The sequence below is a fragment of the Drosophila sechellia genome, chromosome 2L, assembly GCF_004382195.2.
Source record: "Drosophila sechellia strain sech25 chromosome 2L, ASM438219v1, whole genome shotgun sequence".
NCBI lineage: Eukaryota > Metazoa > Arthropoda > Insecta > Diptera > Drosophilidae > Drosophila > Drosophila sechellia.
The window spans coordinates 2,961,662-2,981,097 of NC_045949.1; the positions used below are offsets into that span (position 1 = coordinate 2,961,662).

General features: G+C 49.2%; 8 protein-coding genes across 12 annotated transcripts; 4 read left to right on the plus strand and 4 right to left on the minus strand.

The window, feature by feature from the left end:
• Positions 1 to 574: 574 nt before the first annotated feature.
• LOC6613187 (uridine phosphorylase 1) lies at positions 575 to 2,178 on the minus strand. The gene is made up of 7 exons (XM_002037632.2): positions 2,054 to 2,178; positions 1,849 to 1,968; positions 1,671 to 1,794; positions 1,275 to 1,616; positions 1,071 to 1,212; positions 818 to 1,011; positions 575 to 760 (listed from the first exon to the last, which is right to left on the minus strand). Exons 2-7 carry the CDS (start codon positions 1,857 to 1,859, stop codon positions 671 to 673), a joined length of 903 nt encoding a protein of 300 aa, XP_002037668.1. The 5' UTR covers positions 1,860 to 1,968; positions 2,054 to 2,178; the 3' UTR covers positions 575 to 670.
• A 121-nt stretch (positions 2,179 to 2,299) lies between these two features.
• On the plus strand, positions 2,300 to 5,527 carry LOC6613188. Its single transcript, XM_002037633.2, has 3 exons — positions 2,300 to 3,414; positions 3,467 to 3,886; positions 3,943 to 5,527. Exons 1-3 carry the CDS (start codon positions 2,961 to 2,963, stop codon positions 5,175 to 5,177), a joined length of 2,109 nt encoding a protein of 702 aa, XP_002037669.1. The 5' UTR covers positions 2,300 to 2,960; the 3' UTR covers positions 5,178 to 5,527.
• Positions 5,399 to 7,069, minus strand: LOC6613189 (lactosylceramide 4-alpha-galactosyltransferase). Of its 2 annotated transcripts, none has more exons than XM_002037634.2 (3): positions 6,957 to 7,068; positions 6,351 to 6,891; positions 5,399 to 6,296 (listed from the first exon to the last, which is right to left on the minus strand). In XM_002037634.2, the coding sequence occupies exons 2-3, from the start codon at positions 6,875 to 6,877 to the stop codon at positions 5,714 to 5,716; spliced, it is 1,110 nt and encodes a 369-aa protein (XP_002037670.1). In that variant the 5' UTR covers positions 6,878 to 6,891; positions 6,957 to 7,068; the 3' UTR covers positions 5,399 to 5,713. The 2 variants fall into 2 exon arrangements, with proteins under 2 accessions (XP_002037670.1, XP_032583487.1); XM_032727596.1 differs by having other exon boundaries at positions 6,035 to 6,296; positions 6,400 to 6,891; positions 6,957 to 7,069.
• Positions 7,070 to 7,159: 90 nt separating this feature from the next.
• LOC6613190 (pre-mRNA-processing factor 40 homolog A) lies at positions 7,160 to 10,365 on the plus strand. Its single transcript, XM_032727526.1, has 6 exons — positions 7,160 to 7,723; positions 7,783 to 8,015; positions 8,072 to 9,120; positions 9,180 to 9,545; positions 9,612 to 9,692; positions 9,754 to 10,365. The coding sequence occupies exons 1-6, from the start codon at positions 7,317 to 7,319 to the stop codon at positions 10,036 to 10,038; spliced, it is 2,421 nt and encodes an 806-aa protein (XP_032583417.1). The 5' UTR covers positions 7,160 to 7,316; the 3' UTR covers positions 10,039 to 10,365.
• Positions 10,366 to 10,476: 111 nt separating this feature from the next.
• LOC6613191 (splicing factor 3B subunit 2) lies at positions 10,477 to 13,116 on the minus strand. The gene is made up of 5 exons (XM_032727537.1): positions 13,008 to 13,116; positions 12,310 to 12,950; positions 11,283 to 12,252; positions 10,983 to 11,227; positions 10,477 to 10,920 (listed from the first exon to the last, which is right to left on the minus strand). Exons 1-5 carry the CDS (start codon positions 13,029 to 13,031, stop codon positions 10,551 to 10,553), a joined length of 2,250 nt encoding a protein of 749 aa, XP_032583428.1. The 5' UTR covers positions 13,032 to 13,116; the 3' UTR covers positions 10,477 to 10,550.
• A 48-nt stretch (positions 13,117 to 13,164) lies between these two features.
• LOC6621943 (histidine protein methyltransferase 1 homolog) lies at positions 13,165 to 14,370 on the plus strand. The gene is made up of 3 exons (XM_032727617.1): positions 13,165 to 13,244; positions 13,304 to 13,878; positions 13,931 to 14,370. Exons 2-3 carry the CDS (start codon positions 13,366 to 13,368, stop codon positions 14,339 to 14,341), a joined length of 924 nt encoding a protein of 307 aa, XP_032583508.1. The 5' UTR covers positions 13,165 to 13,244; positions 13,304 to 13,365; the 3' UTR covers positions 14,342 to 14,370.
• An 87-nt stretch (positions 14,371 to 14,457) lies between these two features.
• Positions 14,458 to 16,166, plus strand: LOC6613193 (palmitoyltransferase ZDHHC23). 4 transcript variants are annotated; one of them, XM_032727566.1, is made up of 4 exons: positions 14,458 to 14,598; positions 14,682 to 14,966; positions 15,019 to 15,912; positions 15,973 to 16,166. In XM_032727566.1, exons 2-4 carry the CDS (start codon positions 14,779 to 14,781, stop codon positions 16,151 to 16,153), a joined length of 1,263 nt encoding a protein of 420 aa, XP_032583457.1. In that variant the 5' UTR covers positions 14,458 to 14,598; positions 14,682 to 14,778; the 3' UTR covers positions 16,154 to 16,166. The 4 variants fall into 4 exon arrangements, with proteins under 4 accessions (XP_032583457.1, XP_032583462.1, XP_002037674.2 ...); XM_032727571.1 differs by having other exon boundaries at positions 14,685 to 14,966; XM_002037638.2 differs by having other exon boundaries at positions 14,516 to 14,590; positions 14,795 to 14,966.
• Positions 16,167 to 16,230: 64 nt separating this feature from the next.
• Positions 16,231 to 19,403, minus strand: LOC6613194 (trichohyalin). The gene is made up of 6 exons (XM_032727662.1): positions 19,105 to 19,403; positions 17,650 to 18,995; positions 17,200 to 17,590; positions 16,910 to 17,146; positions 16,566 to 16,849; positions 16,231 to 16,502 (listed from the first exon to the last, which is right to left on the minus strand). Exons 1-6 carry the CDS (start codon positions 19,324 to 19,326, stop codon positions 16,352 to 16,354), a joined length of 2,631 nt encoding a protein of 876 aa, XP_032583553.1. The 5' UTR covers positions 19,327 to 19,403; the 3' UTR covers positions 16,231 to 16,351.
• Between the last annotated feature and the right edge of the window lie 33 nt (positions 19,404 to 19,436).

The following is a 19,436-nucleotide window of genomic DNA, read 5'->3' on the forward strand; positions in this document are numbered from 1 at the left end:
CGTGGTTTTTGGGACAAACTTAAGCTACCGCCGAGTTGTTTGGCCTGATTCTGCTTGGCCAAATTGTCCGTATCACGTTCATTCAGAAAGATCACCGCTCGCGGGACAGGAAGATGCGGCAGTAAACGGCTCGAAATGCAAGCCAACCCACTTTCATCCGTTCTGGTTTTACCGCTCTTGCTGCTCATCGGCTAATTCATGCATTATCCAATCCACCGCCGGTTTGGTCTCGGTCGCGCCTCGCAGATTCCAGGTGCGAACATGTGAGTCTTAACTTTGGGGTCATTAAATATGCAACCTTTCATTTGGCTCCTTTTTCTTTGTTTTCTGGTGCTGCTGGTGGGGATTGGCTTAGGCGGATAAAGATCAGTTGGGACGCGGGTGAGGAGAGTCGCGCTGAGACTTAAATGTAAATGTTTTCTGGATATTTTACTGCAATCAATTCTTGTATTTATTCGGCAGAAACTGGCTAATATAGATTATATTCAGGTGAGAAAACAGGGTATCGAGGTTTGACACAAAGTGCTACTCTGGCCAGCTTGCTTTTGTCGAAACTTGGATTGAAAGTTATTACTTGGTTAGTTGGAATGGCACAGAGAAAAGTGCAGCATGCAGTTTTATTGTAAACCAATATAAAATGCTTTAAAGAAGATGTATTATTCTTAAGGATTCACTGCTGCAGCAACCTCTTAATGTAGCGACCCACGACGAAAAAGGGGCGCTGCTCGAATTCGTGCTTCTGGTCAATAGTGATAGTAACCTGAAGAGCAATGCGATTAACTTTTACGGCAATATATACTGGGGACTACCCCCTTACCTGATCTCCCTTTAGGCGATCGATCAGGGTCACGCAAACATCGCCCGCTTTGACTCCCACTTTTTGGGTGACGGAGGCGAACATGCTGGCCTCCATCTCGATGTTCCGAATTCCCAGATCGTGGCACTTCTGCAAGAACTCCATCTTATCCTTCTCCGAGTACTCGCATATGGCTCCATCGGTGCGACCTTGACCTGGTTGAAATAGTCCATTGCATTAGGTACCTCTGGTTCGGGGAAAAGGTCCCACCTACCTTCGTAAAAGCAATCTGTTCCCATCGTGTTGGCACTTATGGTCTGAAATCCATCGTTGGCGTCGACACCGAATGCAATTATATCCCTGATCACGTCTTCGGAAAACTGAGCCGGTCGCACCACTCGCTGTCCGAGAATTGCCTAAAATGTTTGTTATTGGAGTAGATACTTCTGGTAAACCGAAAAATCAAACTGTAACTTACGATCTCATGTTCGTTGCGTAGCAGACCATTGAAGGCATTTTTGGTGGCCACCACTGTGCCGGGAGGCACGCCAAGTCCTCCGCAGGTGCCAATCCGAAGCAGGACGGGATCCTGGCACCGCGCGTATTTGAGGAGCTTGATCAGCTCGTGGAGCACGACACTGAAGGAGGAGGATCCAATGCCGTGGCTCACGCACAGCACCGGACCCACCTTGTACATGGCATATCGGTTGCCACGCTCGCACAAATCCACCGGATCGCCGGACTCCGGCACTACCAGAACATGTCGTAGGTGCAGGGCTAACTGCCGCATTCTGGATCCCGTTCCACCCATGCAGATGACCTACGGATTCGCGCACATTAGCAATCCGATGGCATTTGACTGGCACTATCTTACCCTAACATCGCCGAACCTGTTCTGCAACTCACTGGTGTCCCGGGTATTGGCCACATTGATGTCCAGGTGGTACAAATAATCCGATCGTGCGGTTTCCAAATGAGGATTCATCAACTTGACAGTTCTGAAAACTAAATCTCGCACAATACTCTCAATTTTTGTAGCGGTTGGTACTTACTTATCAGACATTTTGAGTTGATTCGTCGGTGGTTCCTGTTAAATGTGGATAGAAGTCTGAAATTGTTCATTTTTGTCTACATTTTCAGTAAGCTTTTGTTTGCACATTTTCAGATAGTACCTACAAACACATATAATTTAAGAACACTCTCTTTAGTTTCCCTACAAAGAGCTTTCTATATGTACATAGTATATGTATTTCTTACCAATAAATGTATTTATATAAATATGCGTCTTATACAAAGATAGGGGTGTGTCATTCAGAACCACATGTATCTGTATATTTGATAATAACACCACAACAAATCAGCACCTACGCCCGGGTGCACTCAAAGTACTGCGCCGATTTCTTGATCTATTCAAGTGCACTTCCATGCAGTTCCACTATTCACCACAGCTCTATCTCACCTCGATCATGTACCCGTGCATTATTGATTTCGGTCTGGTGGGATAGATGTTTCGGAAACCGAAACATCGACATGGAAGCAAGGCCGTAGCGCAAAGGGTAATCAAAAAAAGGGGAATCCCACATAAATATCGCCGTGTATATGTATTGTATTGTATATGTATTCCCATTGCTCTCAAGGTTATCATAACAGTAAGCGATAACAGTAAGAGATATGAATTCTAACAGCGACCCTCTTTATTCTCCGATCCCTATTTTAAGTAGCTACTTATCAAAAATAACACAATTTGTATCGTCATAAAATGAATATATTTTCAAGTATCTGCCATAAAAGAGCTCATACCCGATGTATAACAGTTGATTGTATACATTCGTCAACTGATCTGCTTAGTCGGTCGGGTGAAAAAATCGCTCTTCGTACCAGACACACTTCTTTCAGTGCGCACTCGAAATGGAGCATGGGACCACCGAAAATAGTAAGTAGGCGGGTATTATGGGAGAAAACGCGAGAAGCGGAAAAAAGCAGTTGCAGACAAGCGCAGAGTCACCATCATCGGGCAGCTGTCATCTGGTTCAGATTGAGCAGCATTCGCGCATCTCGGAAGATGGAGACGGGCGCACTTACCATTCAACTGCGCAGTGAATCGCACGCGCAAATAAAATATTCGGAGTCTGCTCAGAGAAGAAGTCGCAGCTGAACACATGGCATGGCAGTGGACATGGACATGGAAGCCATAAAAGCGCTGACGTCGAGCCAAGACGTTGCCAACCAGTCCGACTCCAACTGGAAACCCGATGGCAGAGCAAAAGCTTTATTCAGCCAGAAGTGCAGTGTCAGTGAAAAGAAAGTCACTGGAGCCGGTTGTGGCCACCTACTGCCGTCCCTCTCCGCCGCACTTTGCTTACTAATCTTCCAGGTGGGGCTGGCTCCTGCAGTCAGCGCCAGGTCGCCGGCCAACGAGACGGCCTGGCCACCAATGCGACATTACGATATTTGGGACGACCACTTGGGCGAGCCGGGCGGTCTTGAGGAGGATTCCTTCGTGGATGAGGCGGACTTTAGGCTGCAAACGGGAACACCGGAGGAACTGGACATGGAGATGTCGCTGCAGGAAATCTCTGATCGGAGTTCCAGACAGGCGAACAGCAGACAGGGAAAAGGTGAGCTACAAATCTCATCCAAATATTTCAATATAAGTAATCTGTTCATTAGTGATCCATCTGTTTCCGGTTCCCGTGGATGGCTACTGCATGTCCAGTGATGGTCGCCGGATTGGCAACTGCCTGAATGCCTACGAGTGCCGCCAGAAGGACGGTCAGGCGAAGGGGGAGTGTGCCATGGGGTTCGGGGTGTGCTGCGTGTTTCTGGCCAGCTGCAACACTACGATAACCAACAACGTGACCTACATTGTGTCGCCGGAATTTCCCAGCTTCATGCCCAGCAACTTTACTGGCTGCAGTCTGCGGGTGAAGATGATGAGCGACGAGATCAGCCAGGTGCGGATTGACTTCCATCACTTCACACTGGGCCAGCCAAACCGAAGAACCGGAGTGTGCGAAGGCGATGTCTTCAGCATAGGCGGTGGACCGGGCGGAAACTTCTCCCTATGCGGTCAAAACAGTGGTCAGCACTGTGAGTATACATGAGTGAGCTGCCTGAGTACTTAAATCATGCTCCTATTTTTTTAGTGTACTACGATGTGGGGACACGGGCGTCGCCACGGCAATCTACTTTGTACGGCAGTCTGCGCCCTGTGGATGCGAGTACTGGCCCTAGCAACTCCACCCCCACGGGCGATCGCTTCATCGACATCAGTCTGAGCCTGTCCAGTCGCCTTCTGCCCCTCCGCATTTGGGAGATGAGTGTGGTGCAGATTCCCTTCAGCCAGCGAGCTCCGGCGGGTTGCTTACAATATCACACCGGCACCGAGGGCATTATGCAGACCTTTAACTTCGCCGAGAATGGACGACATTTGGCCAATCAAAACTATAGGATTTGTGTGCGCCAGGAGCTGGACATGTGCTCCATTATGTACCAGCCATGCGATGAGCAGTCCTTCCGCATCGGCGGGCGAATGGCGAGCCGAGGTGGTGGCACCTCTGAAGCAGCGGCGACAACGGCAACGTCGAGTCCTGCTCCAGCCCAGTCGGATGTAGCAGGTGCAACAGCAGCTACATTAGGAAATGCTGCAGTGACCACAACAGCACCCACTTCTAGCACCCTCATGCAGATGCTAGCCAATATGGCAAACTCTACAACCACAACGCTGATGACCATGATGAGCGGAAACTCAACCCTGGCTGCCAGTTCAGTATCATCGGGCAGTACCAGCAGCAGCAGCAGTAGCAGCACCGCTGCCATGAGCACGACGACAACATCAACCACTCCCACACCGCTCCGATCCAGTACAGAGGCATCTACCACCTCGGTAGCACCTGCATCTTCGCCAGCCAGCGATGATGTGGAGGGATCGGGTGGTGAGGTTGGCGATGATGAGGATGACGACGGTGGGTTTCTCTTCTTCAGGAGTCGTCCCACCACGGAGGTATCGCCCGTTTCCAGACGTCCCCGACCCAGTGGCGGCTTCGACATCATGGGTATTATTCGTAATGCCATCGATTTGCCGCTGAAATGGCGACGGCGCCAGGCCCGACAGTTCTTCAGCACCTGCTCCGACCGGATTACAATGCCGTGCATCATAGAGGATTTCATAGGAACCGGCCTGGGTCCACTTCCTGGGTGTGAGCCCGTCCACTGCGGCGCCCAATTCTGCTCCTCGGGCGTGTGGCCCTGTCGCATTGAAAGCACTGTGACTCCGTTCTATATTGGTGTCCACTTCGGCAACGGCCAGGGCGCCGGCAAGGCGAACGCAGAGGATAACGTGGGTGCCTGTCTGCGTTATTCCCAAGTGCAATGTATGTAATGACTTGCGGGGCTATTAACGTTCATTTCGCTTTAACAAATTATTTTTCAATTATCGAAATTGAATTCAGATGCTATGATAGTAACGACTTAAATACGTGTTTTTTATTTGTGGGTTGCTAGTAACATTCCCTGGATAAATAGCATGTACAAGATTTTCCAACTTATTCGAGGTTAGTTAACTTTGCAGTTGAGACAAATTTACAGAATTTAACAAATGTCTTTGTGAGTTGTTCGTTTGCTTATATTATCGAATGATATTCACAATCAGTATTTAATTCATATGTATAATGTGCAATTGGACGAGAGGTAAAGCTTATAAAATAAAAAAACAATTCGTTTGTCTTGAAATGTGCTGCGGATGTGCGTTTGGGTAAGCTGACATCGCTTGGAATGACAATGAAACTTAATGCCAACTACATGACAGCAAATGGGTGGGGATACATTTAGCAATGGCACCTTTGCAGGGCGACGACTTTGGCTTGCAGCGGTAAACATTCATATACAAATGATAAGTGCTTGATTACCGTACTAATTCTAGAAGTATTCGCCAGCCGCCTTGTACGATCTCGGGCAATTTTGTTCGGCATACAAGGCGTAGGCGTTCTTAGATCCTTGTTTGATAGGCAGCTTGCTTGAGTGCTTGTTCCACACGTGCACTACATACGAGTCCTTGCACCGGGCCATTGTCTGTTCCAACTTTTCCGGCTCAAAAAAGTCGCGCCACCGCTTCCAGGGTACGGCGTAAAAGGCACCCCGCCCGAATACTTTGAAGCCCATGCAGCGCTTGGGGTCCTCTTGCATCAGAGCAATGTCTTCGGTGCCACATATCTTCTGAGCCACCCGGGTTATCACCCCTGGCCCATTGTTGCCCCAGTCCTCGCCGTTAAAGTTGTGCTGAAAGTCGCGCAAACAGGACGCGGCGATCTCGTGGCCGAAGCCAGTGGCTGCCAGGTTCATAACGCCAGCTGCCAAATGGGTGTTGGACTCAGCACCCGTGTAATTGGGCGGCACCTTCTCCATGTTGCGTAGCACCACCACATCCATGTCCAGATAAAGACCGCCATACCGATAGAGGGTGAGGTAGCGGAGAAAGTCTGATATGTGCGAGAACAAATATCTGGAAAGGAAATGTCATAAATGAGTAATAACTAGGGAGTGTCTTCAAACTCACTTTGACCGCGACAAGCGACCATCTTTGAGCCACTCCTCCATGGGCGTACCGGATGCGTAACTCTCAAGATTCAGTCGTCGTAGATGGACATTGCTGTAACTGAGAATGGCCTCCACCAATGGTTGGGGATGGCTATTGTTGTTGGAGATTCGATAGGTGGGGCCGGCGAACAGGACGAACACTTGGAAATTCGGATTATGCATCGCTGCCGACTCGATTGCGCATGCCTGGCGGGCAGTGACCTTCAGCGTCTCCAGCTGCCTGTTCTCAGATAGGCGGCAACTGGTCTCATGAAAGAAGATACTGTTTCCGGGCGAGGGCTTGGGATCCGCCTGGAGGACGTCGTCCAACAGATTCGTTTCGCCATCTGCAGTTAGCGCCTGCTGAGTTGCCAGTACTTGGCCCTCCATGAAGCATGAATGGTATTTATTTTCCGAACTGTAGATGTAGAAGAGGCCTACAATTACCATTAGGACGAGGATGATGAACATCCTACGGGCCACCACATTGGGCAACCGGAGGAGCATGACTGCAGAGAGATCTGGTGGCAAGCAAGAGTGTAAACGTCATTCAACTTAAATGTTGTACATTCCAGCTATTTCTTACTCTATGTACGCCACATCGTCGCCTGGGCAAGATGCCTTAATCGCCCTCGACGACAAGAAAACTGAAACAATTGAAAGGCACAAAGCGGAGAACCACAACAAAAAGCGCTGTTATCGTTCCGCGGAAGCTAATCGATAACAGAAACTCGACCGGGTGGACAGTTCTCCTGTGGGGACTCGATAAGTCGATGGGGTGGGCAGTTCCACAGCACAATCGACATCTCTGGCGTGGAAAGCGGCATTCGCTTTGAGAATTTTACGGATTTTTTCATTTACCGAACGAAAAGTGAATAGGCCGGCGCAGCACGCAACGACCGGTAGACGCTTGGTGCACCCATTACCCATATAGCAAAATAGTGAAATGAATGTTCCTCCTAGCGTGGGCAATGGAGGAGCGCCACCGGGAAGGGGCATGGGCTACACGCCGCCCGGTGCAATCGTGCCGCAGTTTCCACCACCCGGATTCGGGGCCCCACCCCCGCCGGAGCTGGCCGCCGCCTTCGGGGTGATGGCCACCAGCACCGAGTGGACGGAGCACAAGGCGCCGGACGGACGCCCATATTACTACAATCAGAACACGAAGCAAAGCTCGTGGGAGAAGCCTGAGGCTCTTATGACGCCCGCCGAGCTGCTGCACAACCAGTGTCCCTGGAAGGAGTATCGCTCTGATACGGGAAAAGTGTACTACCACAACGTGGCCACCAAGGAGACCTGCTGGGAGCCGCCGCCGGAGTACGTGGACATGAAGGCTAAGGCGAAGGCGGAAGAGTGAGTTAATTAGTTGTGCATCGCTTGCCACTTAGTAATATGATTCTTTGTTTATCCAGAGCTGCTGCTGCTGCCAAAGCCGTGGCAGCCATGACATCATCCAGCTTAGCCGGCATGGTGCCACCCGCTGCTCTGGCTAGCATTCTTCCCGCTGCCCTGCCTATTGCCCCCCGATTACCCACTCCTGAGATTCACTCGCCGCTGACACCCAGCAGCAACGAGAACTCGTCCTCAGCGATGGATCAAGCCATGGCCGCCACGTTAGCTGCTATAGAGGTGCCACAACAAAATGGTAAATAAAATAAGCTCTAAAAATATACCGCCCAAGTCACATGTCTTTTTTTGCAGCTAAGAAGGACGACAAGTCAGATAGCGCTGTGGTGTTTAAGGATAAACGCGAGGCCATCGAGTCCTTCAAGGAGCTGCTGCGGGACCGCAATGTGCCATCAAATGCGAACTGGGACCAGTGTGTGAAAATCATATCAAAGGATCCGCGCTACGCAGCCTTTAAAAATCTGAACGAGCGCAAGCAAACATTCAATGCCTACAAGACGCAGAAGATTAAGGACGAGCGAGAGGAGTCTCGACTAAAAGCCAAGAAGGCAAAAGAGGACTTGGAGCAGTTCCTTATGTCCAGCGATAAGATGAACTCGCAGATGAAATATTTTCGCTGTGAAGAAGTGTTTGCCGGAACGCGAACATGGACCGCGGTGCCGGAACCTGATCGGCGCGATATATACGAGGACTGTATATTTAATTTAGCGAAGCGAGAGAAGGAAGAAGCGCGGTTGCTAAAAAAACGCAACATGAAGGTTCTGGGCGAGCTGCTGGAGTCGATGACTTCAATCAATCATGCCACCACCTGGTCAGAGGCTCAGGTTATGCTATTGGACAACGCAGCATTTAAAAATGATGTGACCCTGCTGGGTATGGACAAGGAGGACGCCCTTATTGTCTTCGAAGAGCACATTCGTACCTTGGAGAAGGAGGAGGACGAGGAACGTGAGCGGGAAAAGAAGCGCATGAAGCGACAGCAGCGCAAAAACAGGGACTCCTTTCTGGCGCTACTCGACTCCCTGCATGAAGAGGGAAAGCTCACTTCCATGTCGTTGTGGGTGGAGCTGTATCCCATCATATCAGCCGATCTGCGATTCTCCGCTATGCTCGGCCAGAGCGGGTCTACACCCCTGGATCTTTTCAAGTTCTATGTGGAAAACCTGAAAGCCCGCTTCCATGATGAAAAGAAAATAATAAGGGAGATCCTCAAGGAAAAAGCATTTGTTGTCCAGGCGAAGACATCCTTCGAGGACTTTGCCACGGTCGTGTGTGAAGATAAGCGGTCAGCCAGCCTGGACGCGGGAAATGTGAAGCTCACATACAACTCCCTGCTGGAAAAGGTAACTATGGAGTGGAAATATATGTGTATATATATATGTATTTTGTCTATTATCTACAGGCAGAGGCCATCGAAAAGGAGCGGATGAAAGAGGAGGTGCGAAGGTTGCGGAAACTTGAAAATGAAATTAAAAACGAATGGCTGGAGGCGAACGTCTCAGTGGCCGAACCCTATGAGAGCGCCAAGAAGCTGGTGGAGCACCTTGAAGCATTTGCCCTGTATGAAAAGGAAATCGGTGTGGAGAAGATCTGGGAGGACTTTGTTAAGGAAAGCGAAGATGCGTGCAGCCATCATCACTCGCGGTCACGCAAATCTAAGAAAAACAAGAAGCACAAAAAACGAGTACGGTCCGTCTCAAGATCAGACATTGAGAATGAGCATATAGAAGTGGAGAAGTCAAAGCGAAGGCTCTCCAAGACACGATCGGTTAGTATGCTAAACATAACATGAAATGGAACTATTAAATTAAATAATAACGTCACACACATACAGCATTCCCTGACCTCAATTGGCAGCATCGAGAGCGAAAAATTACTGAAGAAGAAAAAGAAGCGCAAGAACAAACTGCGAGGTGTACGTAGCAAGTCGGACAGTATTTGTATAACTATACTATCTAACACGGCTTACATTTCAGTCCTCGTGCGAATCGGAGGTTCCAGGCATCCAGTCGCCGGGAACTCAAGCTCTCCTCCAGAACGACTCAAACTCGCACTCACCCGCGAAGAAAAAGAAGAAGGAGAAGCGAGCTAAGAAGGACAAGCGACACAATAGGCACAATCGATCCGGCACGCCCCTTAGTCCTGCCCAGTCCGTCGAGTCGGCTGGATCGCGAAACGAGGAGCTGACGTTAAGTGACGGCGAGCTGGAATCAAAGCGAGCGGCTCTTCTAGCCCAACTCAGCGAGCAGCTGGACGAGTGACCAGCTGACAGGCGTTGAGCCAAAGCTGACATCGACATCGTGTGGCACTCTCCAGCTCTAGCTCTAGCTTAAGGAGGACCGGGAGAGGCAGCTAGCCCTGGACTCAGTTGCTGGACAAGTTCTCTTTTCAGTCCTTGCCTTCCACTGCACTCTGCTTCGTTTGGTTTAGATACTGTCCTCGTCCCAGCACAAACCACACATTGTAATTTCTTAGTCGCAATAAGTTTCAATGTATAAATGAGAATTAAACCTAACGAGTCAAATTTTAAGTTATACGCAAATGATTTTGAGTCTGCATCAAAATAAACCAATTCTATCGTAAATACATATAACGATTTTAGTTGTTCCATGTTTCTTCTATAAGCTTTTTTGTGTTGACTTCACTTTTTGAAGAACCTATTTTAAATCATCGCATTTAAATTGAATGAAGCGAAGTACTTGTAGTTTTTACTATGTTTAATGACATCCTTGACAAGCGCACAAATGGAAAAGTTGTATTTCTTGTTGTCAAACTAAAACTTGAACTCCTTGTACTTCTTTGTGGTCTTGGCCGGATCCGTTTGCTGTCGCTTGCGCTTTGATTTCTGCCGCGCCACATGTTCGGCCAACATGTCTGACAGATCCTCCTTCTGCAGGTGATTCTGCTGCTCACGCATTTGTTGCTCATAACGCTGGGCCATTGCGTCATTGTCCAAGTCCAATTCGCTGGGATCGAGCGCCAGTTCCACAATGCCCTCGCGATCTGTGGTTGATCGAACTGGTGGCTGTTTGTTAGCCCCACTGCCACTGACGTCGTAGACATGGGTTGATCCCATCATGGAAGCCCCTATGCGATCGGTGCGCTTCTCGGGCAGCACTTGATACAGAACAGGGGTTTCGTTGCTGAAAGAAGTTGGAATAATGGCTTAATCGTGATGTTATCTTAGAAATATTAGTTCACTTACTCCTCCATCTCGGCTTCAATTTTCTTCTTGCGAAGCTCAATGTTCTCGGGGGTTTCCATGCCAGCTGGAACACTGGTGAGTCCAGAGGGTGTTACTAGTCCCTCTACTGGCGTTACCAGGCCAGTCTCATCCTGCTGATCGCCCAAATCCTCGCCATCTTCCTCTTCCTCCTCGGATGATTCTTCGGACTCCGATTCCAGTTCGCCCCATTGGTTACGTTCGATGTCAGCTTCGTCTACGCCATTCTATATAAAACAATTCAATTAAAACAGGAAGTGCCACGCGAATGTTGCCACTCACATCGAGGTCCAATAAGTTGGTTCCAAATACGTCACCGTAAAGCGGTTTTCCGTTCTCATCCACTGGCGGCTTGCCCCAACCTCCTGCATGATACCCGAACGAGGTTCCTTCTGGGATCGGAGCATTCAGGCCGGGAATTTTAAGATTCGGATACGAGGGCGGCGGCCCGTAGCGCTGTTGAGCAATGAGCCATGGTGGCGGAATCTTGTGTGAGTTGGGTCCTACGGGCATTCCCAAAGCAATGCGCAACTCCTCGGAGAGATCTCCGGGCTTCTTTTCCTTAAGGCGCGTCTCAAACTCCTTGCCCTCGTAATAGAGGTCGCCATGAATGGTCATGCGGGGCTTAGTCTGCCACTTGAAGAAGGCATCGTGAAGTTTCTGGTAGTCAATGTCAATTTTGCCCATCTTGGGACGGACGCGTTCACGCATCTTAGCCTTGAGGGTCTTGGCGTCCTCTCGTTCCTGCAACGATTCGCGCATCTCCATGATGCCCGTCTTTTTTATGAAGGCGGGGAGATCGAACGGAGGCTTCTCGATACCTCTTTTGCCCTGCAGATATTTTCGCTTGAAGCACCAATGCCGCGGCACTTGTACTGTGTTCCTATAGGCTTTCAGTTGAACCAGTAGTTTGGGATCTCTCGCTGTGACATCGTGCATCTCCACTACGTCAGGTCGAGAGACCAGTTGTTTCAGTTCTGCTACACTCAAACGGGTGAGTTTCTTAAGTTTCCGCTTGGACAGCTTCTCCTTGTCTTCCTTGCGCTCTTCGTCATCATCGCCGTCATCGTCCTCGTCCTCGAGCTGTTTGTCGGTAGCCTTTTTGTCCCTGGGATGGGACTCAGAATCGTGCGAAGATTTGTCCTTCTCCACAGGCTTTGGTTTGTTTTCCAGCTTGAAGATTTCGAACACACGATAAAACTGGCGGTACATTGGCGCCAAATCGGCAATGGTTATCTTTTCGGGCACATATCTGAAAGGGATAAAAGTTTATTAGTGTGGTTCCTCGGAACGAGCTGCTATGACTCACTCAATGGTCACATTTTCATCATTGGCCTCGCCAGCCTTTTTGTCCGTATCTTTCTCATCACCGCGATCCTTCCTGCGCTTGCTGCGACTCTCTTTGCGTTTGTCCTTCTTTTCCTTTTCGGCAACCTGTTCGTCCTCGCTGCCCTGGGCTTTTGTCTCCGAGTCCTTGGCCTCCGGTTCGTTCTCCTCCGCTTGGGCCAACTGCTGCTGCCGTTCGAACTCAATCTGGTGGCGTATCTTCCTGTTCTGCTTCTTTCGCTTCTTCTTCTTTTTGTTACGCTCCGCCTTGCTCTGCTTTCCGGGCTTTTGGCTGGCACTCCCGTTCACCTGGTTATCCGCATCCTCCTCGCTGTCCTCGCCCACATCCGCTTCGTCGCCGTCCTGGGTAGCACCCCCACTGCCACCCTGCGAATCGGCGTCCACCGTGAACTCGGCTGCCCTTTGATCCTTCAAAGCCAGCACGTCCTCCAAGGCCTTGGGCAGGACCAGTTCTCCGGGCGCTTTCTCGGCATCAACAGCATCTTCAGAGGCATCGCCGTCGCCATTGGCATTCCCATTGCCGTTCTCATTTCCATTGGCCGCCGCATTTTCGTGCTGCTGCTGGTCGAAGCGAATGGACATGAGCGGCGTGGGTTGGCCGGGCTGGAAGGATTGGCATTCATTAGATGTCTTGCCGATTTGTTTCTGCAGCAAACTCACCTCGTTGTTTAACTGGTCCGCCATAAATTAAATTAATCTATAAAAACCCAAACCGAGCCGAAATTTTTTTATAAACCACAATTCTAGTGAGGGGCGACAAGATATTTTTGTACCACCGAGGCATATCGATATATTTCGATGTGAAAATGCGTGACGCCAAATCGAGCTGGCAACCCAATTTGACAGGGTGATCATAGTACGAAAAGCGTGGTTTTTGCCGACAGCTGATTTAATGAGGTAAATATTAAAATATTTAATAGATTAGAAGTCTAACAATGCTAATTTGTCCATTTCAGTACGATATTTAACAAGCTGCATCCGCTAAAATCAAAACAGTTCAACCCCCGACCTTCTAAGCATGTTCAAATTTAATTTTGATGTGAAGGCGGAATCCTCGGAAGATCCAGAGGCCGTTAAAACTGATATTTTTAGCAAGCAGGAAAATTCGGAAAAACGTGAGTCGGGTATCACAAAGGATATAGATTGGTACCAGTCGGAGAAAGTACAACCATTGGATAACATAATTTCGGCAATGGATTTCTATGAGCTTAACGCCAAGGAAATGGAGGTGGGAAAGACGACGATAAAACATCTTGTGGCCGGGTTTCTGCTAGAGGATTTAAAGGAGCAATCCCACCTTGTAAACCTGGATCTTAGAAAGTCTGAGGAAAAGCACTCAGATTTGATTTCCGGTGTATACGAGGGCGGTGCTAAAATATGGGAATGCACAGAGGATCTTCTACTATATCTATCCGAAAAGTACGAGGACTCATTCTGGAAGGAGAAAAGAGTCTTAGATTTGGGATGTGGCTGCGGATTGCTGGGAATATATGCAATGAAACACGGTGCACGGGTGGATTTTCAGGACTACGTAAGCAAATAATAATTCTTTAAATAGTTTGATTTCAATTATAAATTTTCAGAACAAAGATGTGCTGGAATACATAACATATCCAAATATCCTGCTAAATGTAGACGACTCTTTATCTGAAGACGAAAAGCTGAAATTTTTGGACAACAGTACAACCTTATATTCTGGCGATTGGTCTCATTTTGCTGAACTAACAAGGGATGTAGAGAAATACGATCTAATACTTACCTCAGAGACTATATACAATATTGCAAATCAGCAAAAGCTCTTGGATACCTTTGCTGGTCGCTTGAAATCCGATGGAGTCATTTTGGTTGCTGCAAAATCTCATTATTTTGGAGTTGGTGGCGGCCTGGAACAGTTTTCAGAGAACATTAGGCTGGGAAATGCTTTCCAAAGTGAGAGTGTTTGGCAGGCAGACGAAAACTTAAAAAGAGGAATCTTGCAATTGAAATTTAAATAAAATATATTTTGGAAGTAATTTTAACATAATTCTGAAACTTTGTATTAATGATAAGAGATCTAAGTTCAAAACATAGCGGTAGCATAAAATCACGTTGGCAGCTAACTTTGTATTAATGATAAGAGATCTAAGTTCAAAACATAGCGGTAGCATAAAATCACGTTGGCAGCCCACTTTACGCGGGGCACCCTGTAAGGGAGGGACGTTCGTCAGCTGTGTTGTTGTAGTTGTCGTTATTCCGGAGAAATTGTAAGCATGTTCGTTGTACTCCAATAAAACAATTAAAATGAACTCGCCCGGATCTGATAATTGATTTTAAAACATTTCTCCATTTGGCCAGTAGGGCGTGTACTAATCTAATCTAAACTGTTTCCGTACACGCTGCTCGGAACTCCTTAAAATACGCTCGATCGCCGCGCCATTTGCTGTCCAAATCGATGTTCTTGATGTCAGCCGGCTCCTCCGATTTTGTGTCTGCAGCTTGGAGGTCAGAGGCCGAGGAGTCCAAGAGGGAGAAGAACGGGAGTCTCTGCTGCTGCGAGTACGTGGCTGAGGACAGTCGACAGCGATCCCACATCCTAGGATGCTGTTGTAACTGCGTGGACTTCGACTTAGTTTGCACAAGGTAGGAAACATACAAAAAAGGCCGCCTACAATTACAAATAAATCCACCACAGACTTGTCACCTGCCGAGCCATTGATCGAAGGAACATCGACGGCATGCTCATCGCCTTCCAGGATAGACTGCGCCTGCCTTGGCGCGGAGGAGCCAAGCGAATATCGCCCGCAGCCGTTGCTCCCGCCTTCATTGTCCCCCTCATGCTGGGATTAGCCACTCTGAACTCGAATACCGCCATAGTGCTGATGCTCACGCTGGTGGGCTTCACCATCTGGGGCATGGAACTGGCTAAGCGGACCGCCACGCGGACAAACTTCTTTTTGAGCTGGCTGGTCTTCTCGGTGTTCTATATGATCATCATATTTGAGTTTCAGGTTCCTCTACTGGAGCTGGCTCCGGAGGAGAACTACGCGTTAATGTTCTTCTCCTGTACCGCTTTGTATTGCCTTTACTCCGCCAAGGCACTGTCGCCCTTGAATCTTGTTTCTGCTCAATACGGAACCACGCCCAAGGATGAGCTGCCTGGCATCGCCGAGGCTTCAAGTGGCGAGGAACAGGCAGAGGCCCAGACCACACTCCAGATGGAGAGTGTGCTGAGTTTGAATGATGACGAGGTGGTGGATATGGACACTGCTGAGCGATCGGGATTGATGCACGGTCAGCCCAATATCTGCGAGATCTGCCGGAAGGTGACTCCAAGGCGGGCATATCACTGCCCCGTCTGCGGAACCTGCGTGAAGAGGCGCGATCACCACAGCTACTGGCTAAACTGCTGCATTGGGGAGCGGAACTACGTGTGGTACATTGTTGGACTGGCTCTGTCGGAGATCGCTCTGCTACTCGGTGCAAATTTGACCCTCACTTCCATTTGCCATCCGTTTATGGTGGTGCGACCGCTTGGTTATCCAGTTCTTTTGCCCGACGACTGCAGTGAGGTGTTCGAAGGCTTCGAGTGAGTAGATACTTTGTTTCTATTTCCAATGAACGTTTCTTATTCACACTCCGTGTCTAGCCTCGGAATCTCCTTTGTGGTGGCTTGCTACGCTCTGCTCATTTCGTCCTACATAGCCTTTATACTCGCTAGACAGACTTTCTTGTGGTGGAAGGGATCCACCTTGCACGAATACAAGCGCGCCTCAAACGCCGCAGGTCGTAACCGAATCTGGAGCAACTGGCGAGCCATCTTGAAGTGACTACTCACACACCAAAAAGCAAACAGCACAAGCTTGTCGCCCAGATACTAAAGTATTTTAAATCTAAACGCTGTTCTCGGTAGTCGTACTTAGTAGTAGCGCTTTAACGTCTTAATTGCAATTTAAACTTGATTCAAAATAAATATAATTAAGTAACTTAAAACGCACAACGAACAAGCGTAATGATCTATCTAGTAGCTACCACAAGCTGTCCTCTCTCGGTTTGTAGTCAGGCAAGAGCTCCCAGATTTTCATGCGCCACCGCTGGCGTCGCTCCTCCGTCTCCTTCTCGATCTTCAGGATTTGCGGCAAACGTCGCCAGCAGTCCAGGACCTTCCATTTCAGGTGCCTATTAAATTGGTTCAATTGAAAATGATCATAATACAGTAAATTGTATTTCACAGAAACCCACCACTCATGGTGCGAGATGGCCTGCCGAGTCTTGCTGTCCTCAATCATCCGGCAGTGCGTGGAATACTTGTGCCACCGCGCAAACCAGTGTTCCATGGAACGCAGCGCATGCCAATCGATCGCCACTAGCATCTTGCTCTTCTCATTCTGCACATACAAAATCCACGCGTACAGAGCGTGGCGCTTCAGGATGTTGTGCCAACAGATCTCCGCCTTGATGATCTTCTCGCGTTGTCTGTATGTCGAATAGCTGTGCCACGAACTAAATGCGTTCTTTGTGATCAGCTGCCATTGGAATATGGGAGGATGTCAGTGAGGAAAAGCTACACCCATATGAAAGCTTACCCGACAACGGAATTCCTCGCTCTTAACCAGATTCTCGCGTTTCCGCTCCAGCAGTCGTTTGAAGCCTTCCATGCCCGTCCGTTTTAGAAGCTTGCGACTGAACTCGACGGCCTTCCGCTGGTTCTCAATAAAACGTTGTCGCTCGCGCTCCTTTAGCACCTTTGTTATTTTCTCCTGGCGACGCTTCTCTTTAAGGATCTCCATTCTGAGGCGCTTGGCTTCCTCGTCTTCCTGGCGCTGTTTTTACAAGTTCAGGTAGATTAATGCTTCAAATGAATGTAGTAACAAACCTTAGCCTCCTCTAGAGCTTGCTTGGCTGCCTCCCTTTCGGCTTCTGCCTGAGCCCTCCGCTGACGAGCCTGCTCATGACGCATGCTTCGCTCTGTGGCCCGCTCCTGCATGTGCTGCAGAAACCGTGGCTGGAGCAGGGCCTTGCCCTGCAGCCGGTCCATCTCCTCGTCATCCGCATCGCGCAGGCTGCCGATCAGCTGCAAGCACTTCGCCTTGGCTTTCGCCTTGGGATCCCCGCACCGGATGACCGTTTTGAGTTCCTGCTTCAGATCCTCACGCGCCTCCTTGGCCTCGTCGCTGAGCTTAGTCAACTTAAGCTGCATAATCAGTCGCTCCTGCCGCTCCAGCTTGATGCGCTGTAAGTCAATGATGTCCTGCTGCACTTTGAGTCTGGAAGAACGAAATCCTTTTTTAGAAACATGTGTCATCTGTGTGTAGCTGAGACCTACTTGTTCTTAAACTGCTTGGCCATCTTGACGGCCTCCTCGCGCTTCTCCAGAGATTTCTGTGTGATCTTGCTAGTCTCGGCCACCGTTTCTGTGCGCTGACGCCTCTTTTCCTGTCGCACTTTGTCCAGAAATGCGTTGATCTTCTGCACCCGGGTGTCTCGCGCCTGACACGACTGCCCCTGTTCTCTCTCAATCTTCTCCATCGTTGTGAAGTGTATCCACTTGAGAAAGTACTTGCGCATCACTACCAACTGGGTGTTCCCCCTGGCCTGAAACAACTGCTCGATGATCTTCTGCTTCTCATGTGTGGGCTCAACATCCGACTCATCTTCACTGGAGCTGGACGGCTGTTTGGGTTCGGGTTCCTTGGGCTTCACGACAACTTTCGGCAGGTCTATGCGACGGATGAGCAGCGGTTCTGGATCAGGCTCAGCTTCCGAATCTCCAATTGGATGTGTTGTGGATGTTGGAGTCTTCTTTGGGGGCAATTGAAACTGCACAAGCTTTGGAGGAATGGGTAACTCCTTTTCAAGCTCTTCATTCTCCTTCTCAGCTGCTTCCAACTGCAGTTCATATAGCGCTTCCTCGGCCAAATCGGATATTACGGAGTCTATGCCATCGCTGGTGTTTGAGCAGGTGGAGGACTCTCTTTTTAGCGATGCTGGTTCGCCTTCTGGATGCTGTGCCTGCTTGTTCTCCTGCAGTAGCTCCTCCTCGTGGCGCACGGTACGGACATGGAGCATCTGGCGCTCGGCAGCCGCCCGCATGGGACGAAAGAACTCCTCGGTGGAAGTCAGCGGACTTGGAGTGCGACACCGCAGAAGCTTCGCCTTGCTCTCATCCGCCTGCACTTGCTTGGTGAAGTTACGGTACTCAAGGGCATCAAATGAAATCACTTCCTCCTCTACAAACGCGGGTATCTCTACCACCTGCGCTTCCTTCTCCGTCCACTCACAATCCATGTCCGCCTCTGCCTCCTTCTCTGGTTCCGCCCTCAGTTGCTGGATCAGACTCTTGGTTGCCTCCGACTTGGTCTCGGAGCACATCTGTGTCATCTGACTCAGGGCCTGGACGGGAGTGTTATAGAAGTTATCTATGTGCTGGGCTGCCTGTGCCAGACTCTTCACCAGCGGTCCATTGTTCAGTTTAAAATCCGGCTTGGTGGGCGGCACGCGGTGGGACTTGCTCCGCTGGAACTGCCTGGACAACTGCTGGCGAAACTTCTGTAGCTGATTATCAATGAAACGCTGCTCCACCTCAAGATTGTGCGCTTTGGTGGCTTCCAGGGAGTTGTTTGGGTCATGGGCTATGGTGGCCAGGGGAAGTTTGTGTGGTATCTTCTGAAACTATTTGAATTTCTTATTATTCATTGGTATTTAGGGCTTATATCTCAAGTTCTAGGGTATATACATAGTCCAGATAATAATCCCTAAGAAGTACATATATTTTATTTACCATTTTATGCCGCATGTCCATAATCAGACCAGGATTAAGCTGCTTAGAATCTTCTCCTTCAATCAGAAGCCGCTCCTGTCGTCGTCCAACGTAGTCCGTCTCGATTAGGCGACACACTGCATCCGTCTTCAGTCCCAAAGGATTCGCCTGCAGGTGGCGCTTGCGTATGCGGTCCCAGCGAGTCTCCTTGCTTGGCTTCTCACGTCGCTTGGGATGCGACATCTTTGTAAAACAATTATTTCAAAATTCTACGTAGTTCTGCTCAATTTAAAATTGATATGTGAACTTGGAAAAATTTCGTAAACAAGTTGAACTTATTGTCCTGACAACGA